The sequence below is a fragment of the Eschrichtius robustus genome, chromosome 2 (assembly GCF_028021215.1).
Source record: "Eschrichtius robustus isolate mEscRob2 chromosome 2, mEscRob2.pri, whole genome shotgun sequence".
NCBI classification, from domain to species: Eukaryota; Metazoa; Chordata; class Mammalia; order Artiodactyla; family Eschrichtiidae; genus Eschrichtius; species Eschrichtius robustus.
Genome location: NC_090825.1, coordinates 100,596,387 through 100,605,377, shown reverse-complemented (window position 1 = coordinate 100,605,377; position 8,991 = coordinate 100,596,387). Strand labels below are relative to the sequence as shown.

Here is an 8,991-nt window from a genome sequence, read left to right as displayed (position 1 = left end):
AGAAATTTCTGGAGAACTGTGAACAACTTTCCTTTCTTCCTTCCCTCAGAATCAGATTCACACGGAGTCTGAAGGCTCTCCCTGCTTCTCCCAGCTCTTTTCCCATTTTCTCTCAACGTCCCTTCTTTTTTTCCCCTAATAAATTTCTTGTGCACTTAATCCCATCTTGGCATCTGTTTCTCAGAGGACCCAAACTAACACCAACATTGAGGTTGTTTTCAGACTTTTATTCTGTACAACTACACTTCTGATTGCTCAACACTTAAGCACAGCATTCTTCTGTTGGAAGCCCTTCGAAGCATTGCCACTGCTCACCAAATTGAACCTAACCCTTCCTTCTCACGTCCATAGTTGGGCTCTAGCCCATCTTTCCAAACACCACCCAGCACTCTTAGTCTAGCAGAAGGCCCACTGACCAAATATTCTCCTACTCACTTTATTGCACCTCCTCCCCCCCCCCCCAAGAAAACATCTGCCCAGCTGATGCCTCCTTCATTCTGGATCCCTTCTTGACTTTTCCATCCCAGTGTTCTTTCCACTCCATTTTAAAGGCCACAGGAAGGTGTTTTCTGCAGCGTATTCACTCTTTTTGGTATATTAAAATGGAGGCTGTATAGTCTTTTATCAGACATATCTGTATAGTTATATTATCATTGTTAAAACAGATGCACAAAAAGCTAGCTGAGATTCGGTTTGTTTGGGAAACACTGAGCTAAACAAAAAAATGATCCAAGATTTTTTGTTTGGTTTTTGTTTTTAATTTCAAGACCTCCCAGAGCCCTTAAAATGCTAACATACATTGTGACTTTTCAAGACCAGCACTGATACCATTTGTAGCTTCTCTTGAATTTATTTGATCACGAAATCCTTCAAAAACAGATCACAGATTTGAGAAATCTGGAACTGGAAATAGTTGCCAGTATATTGGGCACATTTTCAAGAGTCTGTAATAAGATAATCCTTCAAAAACAGATCACAGATTTGTTATAGAATTTTGTGTGTATGATTTTTACAGTATTATATATTCTTCATCTTGTTATAGTTCTTTGCATATTTATCTTACACATTTTCCCACTCTAGCCTTTAACATAAGGTCTTGAAAATAACAGGCATTTGTTGAGTTAAATATCATGGAATTTTAGTGAAGGGTCATGGTCTGGAATAATATTTGGTAACCAGAGAAATTTAGTTTGCATCTATTTCAGTAGCTTTTTTTTTTTGCAGTCTTTTTTATACCATCTCATCCTGGGCTGGGAAAATTATCTTGATGCTGGGCAAAAAGCCATTGTTAACATGGGGCTACATACATATTCTCTACAAATCACTTTATTGGGACATTGTAACAGAAGAATATAAAAGGAAAGGAGGAACAATTGGTATAAAACTATGGTTTGAACCACAGATCTCTGAACACTCCGTAAAATAAGCCGAGGAAGCAGCTGCCTCTGGGTCCTGGCACACCCTGGGCGGTGGAGAAGGCAGCCTATGGGTTAGTTCTGATTGTTTTCCTTTCCAAGGGTATGTCTGTCAAAAAGGTACTCAGCCAGGCCAGAATCCGGGGCTCCCATCTTAACCAAGTTGTGCACGTGGTCACCTAGTTGTTTGATAGACTTCACCTGCTCATTCAGATAGTGGGTTTCCAGGAAATCGCACAAATGGGGGTCACCTTTGTCTGAGGCCAGAGTGTGCAATTCCAGCAACGACTGGTTCACATTCTTTTCCAGGAGCAGAGCACACTCCATGGCATTCAGCCCGCTTTTCCAGTCGTCCTGGTCCGGTTTCTTGATGTCCTGTAGGCAGATCTGTCCTCCCCGCTGGTTCTGCAGCCTCATCAGCTTCTCCGCGTGCTCGGTCTCCTCCCGGGACAGTCGAAGGAAATATCTGGCGAAGTTGTGCAAGGCCACGTCATCTCGGGAGAAGTAATAGGCCATAGACAGGTACACGTAGGACGCACAGAGCTCCAGGTTGATCTGGCGGTTGATGGCGGCCTCGGAGTCCGGGTGGAAGTTCTGGCGCACCCTGGAGGGGGCGCCGGCTGGCCCTGCTGGTCCCCGCGAGGAGGCGGCTGCGGCCAGCGGGCGGCGGGGGGCGGCGGGCGGGTAGCCCCAGGGCCGCCTGGGGACCCAGCGCGGCGGGAGCACGAAGCCGTGGCGCGCCCTGCGCAGGGACACCAACGAAGTGCTGATGTGCTTGGAGAGGAACAAGAAGCAGGGCAGCATGGCCCCTTCTCTTTAGAAGCGGGGAAACTGAGGCCAGGCCGGCTCAGCGCGCCGGAGCGTCAGATCTGAATCAGAATGCAGCTTTAGGTGACGGCGACTGCGTCACACGCCCCTTCCAGAGGCACCGAATTCCAGGCGGAGGGAGGCTGGGGGCGCGCGCCAGTCGCGGTTGGGAAAAGGCAGATGACAGTTACAAACATTGCCCCCATCGTCGCCGAAAGGCTTCTGCTCTTGGGCATTTGTAATTTACTATTTCACATAAGTTAAAAATACTGTCAAAAACTAGACGCTGTGACTTGCAAAAGAAAGGATGGAGCCAAGCCACACTTGCCCTCCCTCTCTGACCTTTTTGTGTCCAAGGACCAAGGGGTGGGAGAGGCAAGGAAGTGAAACAGGGTAAAACAAAAGTCACCACCAATTCATCTGAGAGTAAATAAAGGTCTACACCCAAAGAGGATGTTTATAAATTGACTTTCTGGTTATTTTAACAAATTTAAGTATGGAAATAGTTGCCAGTATATTGGGCACATTTTCAAGAGTCTGTAGTAAGATAATGCTTTCTTCTAAAAGGACATATTTTTAGATACAAAATTTATCTTCATTGTAAAAAATCAGATATATAAAATGTAGGAAGAATATATAAACTAGCTCTAAACTTGTTACTTGATGTAGATACATATCTATGATGTAGATACGTATTTTTAAAAGGACAGTTAAAAAAATTTAAGATAGCCTTTGGTTTTAAAAGAATATATATAACTGTTGTAGTGTATTGAGAAAATGATAATTAACTCACAGAAGAAAATTGAAGACATTCCTAATCCTTCCTCTACCCAGAGAGAACCATTGTTAAAATGTTGATGTTAATTCTCACAGATTAAAATAACATAAAAAAATAAATATCACAGATGCACCAAAGTAAATATATACACTTTTAACAGCTTATAGAGGTATAATTGACATAAAATAAACTGAAGATACTTAAAGTGTACAACTTGCTAGAGTTTGACACACACACATATATATATATATATATATATATATATATATATATATATATATATACACATCTTGAAATCATCACCAAAATCGAGCTAATGAATATATTCATCACCTCTCAAAGTCTCCTCATGCCCCTTTGTATTTTGTAATACCTCTTTTCTGCCTCTCTCTGCTTCACCTCATCCCAGGCATCCACTGATCTGCTTTTCCTCACTAAATAGATTAATTTGCATTTTCTAGAATTTCATATAAATGGAATCAGTATGTATACCTTTTTTGCCTGATTTCTTTCATTCAGCATAATTATTTTGAGATCCACTCAAAATTGTAGTGTGTATCAATAGTTTTCATTGCTGAGTAGTATCCCATTGCTGAGGACATACCACCGTTTGTTTATCCTTTTACCCATTGATGAACATTTTGGTTGTTTACAGTTTTGGGCTATTAAAATAATGCTGTTATGAACGTTCCCGTACAAGTCTTTGTGTGGTTATATGCTCTCTTTACTCTTGGATAAATACTTTGTGTGGAAAGGCTGGATCATATATGACACATGAATGTTTAACTTTTTAAGGAATTTCAAATTGTTTTTCAAAGTGGTTGTACCATTTCATATCCATTGATACTAGGGAACCCAGTCCTTTATCTGTAACAGCACCTTTTCTAGTCAGTCCTGGCCTCAGCTCCTGCTGAGCTTCTGATTAAAGTCGGTGACTGCCTCACCATCACATCCTTTTTTGTCTTGTGCAAACAGTGAATGCCACCAGCTGGTGGAGTCTTGGATCTTATGTAACAGATTCAATCTGGCATGCTCACTTTCTGAGCCTTTCCTCATTTAGAATTCTGCATTCTCCATTCTGCATAGGTGGTTCTGCTCTTTCCACCTCATTTAACGTGGACTATCAGTATTTTCAAACTCCAAAGAGCCATCCCAGTAGTGTATTAATACTGGCTCTAAGGTCTATTGTCAGGAAATTAAATCCTGAGTGTCCCCACATCAACAAAACTCTACCTTACTCAATCTTATATTCCAACCTCCACTATCCTAGAGTCCAACACCCTCAGAATGCACTCCTAAGCCACGCTCTCCCTGTTCATGCCAGTTTTTAATAACCAAGTTTTGTCACTCCTTCTAAGTATAATCCCTCTATTCCTTAGCAGGGCCAGCATTTTCCTACTTAGACCATGCTGAGATAAGAGCTTAATTATTGATGTAAAGGTGAATGAGTTGAATAATATTCCCTTAAAATTCATGTCCACCCAGAATCTGTCAATGTGACCTTATTTGGAAATAGGGGTTTTGCAGGTATAATCAAGTTAAAATGAGATCATACTGGATTTCGGTGTGCTTTATTTCAGTGACTGGTGTCCTTAAAAGAAAAGGGCAATTTAAAACTAACACATAGACACGCAAGGGAGAAAGCCATGCAAAGTCAGAGGAAGAGATCAGAGTGAAAGATTCATCAGCTAAGGAAGGCCAAGGATTACTAGAGACTGCCACAAGCTATAAGAGATAGGGAAGGATTCTTCTTTAGCGTCTTCAGAGACAGAGAGTATGGCCCTGCCAATATGTTTTGAATTCCTAGAATCCAGAACTATGAGAGAGTTGAGTCTCAGTCCTTCTCTATCAGGGCCCTGATTTTGGTGAAGGCTGCAAATTCAGGCTTCACTGAAATTCTCCTACTTTTATAATCAAGTCTTGTGTCTTGTCTATAGCTCAGGCTACCCTCAGACTCTAGGACAGGGATTTGCAAACTTTTTCTATAAAGGGCCGATATGCTCCAGTCATTATGAACTTCTTTTTAGACCCTGGAATTTACCCTTTGTTCCTTTCCCACAGGCTTCTGCATGCTGTGTCCACTACCTGGAGCACTGTTCTACCCAGAAGTAATCAGAGAGGGTTTGTGGGCAGAGAGTTAACAAAATCTTCTCCTCTTCTGCATGAGATTATGACTGCTGGTTAGTCTAGTTCTGTTAAGATGTGGAGTGTATGTCTAGGCAATCTTGCTTGTGGAAAAATGACCCCTGATTGGCAAATTAACATTGAGCTTCCCTGAGTGTGGTAACTCTTGTTCCTGGGAATGCCCTTAGTGGATTTGCTACAAGAGATATTGGCTCCTCTGGGACATGAGGCTTTTTAGCCAGGTTATCTTCCATACTTATTTTATGGGGATCTTGTAAAGGAAGCTTGGTATTTTCTTCCAGGAAGCTGTGGTTCTTATTCTATGTCCTTCTGGGTGGCATGGCACTAGTCTTGTAAGTACGAATGTTTAGTTGAACCCAAGAAGGCCCTTTGGTGGTTGCTACAGGGAATAAAAAAATTTACATGGATTTATCTTCTGACAAGCCCCTTGCTGCTATTGCTTTCCCATAGCTATGCAACTGTGTCTACCACTCCTCCTTTTGCATCTGTGTCTTCTGGCTCATTTCCACTGTCTTTTTTTTTTTTTATCACATTTTAGATGGTTCTTAGAAGCTTTCAGGGAGTCCCCCACCCTTTCTACTTACCCTGTTGTGAGAATGAATTATAATTATCTATTTAGGGTTTTTTTTACCCCACTAAATTGAAAAATTCTGATTGTTAGGGGAATGTCCATCTTTTTCACTCCTACGTAGGTAGTGTTTAAGATGCACTCAATAATACTGTTAATAAAATGAATTAGGGACTAAAATTTCCTCAAGTCTCCAAACTTTCCTGGTTCCAAATAATACTTAAGGAACAAAGTTGAGGGGAGTTATAATTTGTTTAATAGTTAAGTTGTAGTTCATTTAATAGCTTAGTTTTTGTCAAGCTCCACTACTAGTAGAGGCCAGTGAATAATTATTAATTTTGAGTCTTATATTCTTAAAGGTTGAATAAAAAGTCATCTTCAATTCAACTGACTTGATTGGATTCAGTTCCATATATATATATATATTTGTTGACCAACTGATGTGGGAGTAGTAAGAAGCACATGATATGGTTAGAGTAAAAGAGACTTGGATTTTAGGGCCTCTGTGGATTCAAGATAAAGTGGCAGAGCCACATTCAGTCATTGAAGGTCAACTGTATTAGCATCTCAAACCAAGTGCAGGAGGATTGTGACTGCCTTGTAGAGAAGGTCAGGTTTGACTATGGTCTTAAAAGAGGATGGGAAATCTATGCAGATAAAACATCATGGGAAGCTCCCAAAGGTGAGAGGGTAGAGTTTCATTTGGAGCAGAAAGAGTGTAGACAAAACTTCTGTGGTGTTTGGTTGCAATATGGACAGTGTGTATATTGTACCTTAGGAGAGGATTGATTTAAATTGGATCAAAGTTTTGAATCTTCTACCTCTAAAAAATTTAATGATTGACTCATATCCTTTCTTGCTGTAATATGGTGCAGTTTGAAATCTTATGAAATAATAAAGTGCATAAAACATACATGTGCTGACCTTTATATACGCTTGGGGTAACTATTTTAAGTGCTAGAACCCTGGGATGCCACTTCCACCAAAGATGTGGTTTGCCATTGCTACTTAAGTTATATAACACAGGTTTCTTTCAGTTAATGGGTTAGACACCGACAATGATTGATGACAGTAATTGTATTCTTTTTAAGTTCTTGTGCTCTCTCAGTATTAGCTCAGGAATAAATATGTTTGAAAGTATTATTTTCTTTATGAAAGGAGCTGGACATCACATATTTTATGTCATAAAAATTTTTTGATAATGATTAATTATTTAATTCTGCTATTCTGAATAATTTTATAATTTAAAACAGGATATAGTGATACAGCATTTATGCATAAGCTCTAAACCTTCTCCAATGATTATAATGAGAAAAGTGGTAGTCACTGATTAGCTGTATGTGGTAAGCCCTATACAAATTATTCTAAGTACTTTCTCTCTCTGTATCTTCACAAAAACACTGTAGTAGGAATCAGTACGTCCATTTTGACAGTTCACAAATTACCGAGAATATACGCACATTTATCCCCATTTTTATACAATCTGAAGGAATTTAGGAAAAATGTTTCTAATAGTTCCATTTTCAATCAAAACAGAAGGAATATTTTAAAAGTTGAATAGTATGGCAATGCTATCTTTATTGACATGATTTATAGTAGAGAATTTTAGAATCAGAAAGGACCATAGAATTTGTCTATTTCATTTATCTTATTTTATGAACGAAGAAGCTGTGTGCTACAGAGTACTGGCACAGAGTGACAAATCTGCATAGCAACAGGCTTGCCTTAAGACAATATTCTTTCAAGTATACTACACTCACCTAATACATGCTGTATTTTCTCAGTAATGCTGTAAAATCATGAGATGTTAGTGCTCACTCAGTGACAGTGGAGTGTGGCTTTCCTTTCTATCAAACAGAACAAAGCATTGCTTTTCAATAAAGAGTTGCCTATCACCAGAACCTCCTAAACTGAAGATTTAGATGGCTGTGGAGAATCTATTGCTGTAGGGAAAAGTGAAATGGCCATTCGATTGTATCTGTTCAGATTGTTTACAAAGGTCAGTGTAGTCAACCACTAGTACCATTTAGTAACCACCATATTTTAGAGTGTTATATGAATCCTGTGGGAATCTACAAATAAATCCTGGTCTCAAGAATCTCATAAAAACTTTTGATTTAGCAATCCTATTTTGAGAAATTTATTATATGGAAAAAATATGGTACATAGTGAGTACATAAAGACATACGTTAACTTAATTGCAGGGTTGTACATAAAACTAAAACTAAAACTGTCTTTCAGTGGAGCACTGATAAGCTATAGGAGAGTCATACAATGGAACATCATACAGCCCTTTAATAGAATAAAGTAGTTCTCTTTGTGTTAATATGGAGAGGTATTCATAATATATTTTCAATGGAAAAATCAATATATAATTGTGTGTGTGTGTGTGTGTGTGTGTGTGTATGTATACAATCCCATCTTTGGAGGAAAAAAAGAGTGTATATGTAAGTGTAAAATATTAGTAGAAAATTAAGATAGAATAGGTGTGAGAAAGATTAAGAACAAGTGCGCCTGCTGAAAGGGGGAATGAGAAGTTGTGATAGTCTAGAATATAGATGCTAGATGATTGCCCTAGAATCTAGTGCTATTGTATGGTCATAGGTATTGCAGTGGTTTTGATTTTAATCACATTTTAAAAATGTTATTCATATTTTGTCAGCATATATTACCAGAGATATTTTCTATTACTCTTATTATAATTTGTCCACCTAAATATGACTTATAGTTAAGAGAGTACAGGTTTTACTAACATTTTTTTCTGGGTTAAAAATAATATCAATACAAATTTCAGTTCAATAACCTTTACAATAATTTCTTCTTGCTTTTGAACATGAAAAACTTTCTGTCCAAAAATCTGAAATGTATTTTAATAAATGAGTTTCGTGGTTCATTTAATTATAAGCCTAAAGCTAAGTTGTGTATTTATCTTCATGATATAGAAAAATGGTGTTATCAAACTACTCACTCACTGAATTGATGACATGCAGTCATGCATGCCTACTGGAAAGACACTAACTAAAATAAATGAAATATGGAGATATTTTAGAATAGTGTATGCAGGACACTTTTGAGACCGCTCCTTTTCACACAATAATTGTTTCCATAACTGTAGAGATTAGTCATTTTTACCCAACTGATTAAAAGAAAAAAAAGCTCACTTTCTCTATTTTCCTCTGCATAAAATAGGATTTTATTGCTTTGCATTTAGTAAGTACTCATAATGTACATGGCATTCATAGCTTAGGTCTCTGTTCATTTGTAATCCAACCCAGAAA

General features: G+C 38.4%; 1 protein-coding gene across 1 annotated transcript; it reads right to left on the bottom strand.

The window, feature by feature from the left end:
- Nucleotides 1-1,490: 1,490 nt before the first annotated feature.
- FTMT (ferritin mitochondrial) lies at nt 1,491-2,219 on the bottom strand. The gene has a single exon (XM_068534314.1). It carries the CDS (start codon nt 2,217-2,219, stop codon nt 1,491-1,493), a length of 729 nt encoding a protein of 242 aa, XP_068390415.1.
- Between the last annotated feature and the right edge of the window lie 6,772 nt (nt 2,220-8,991).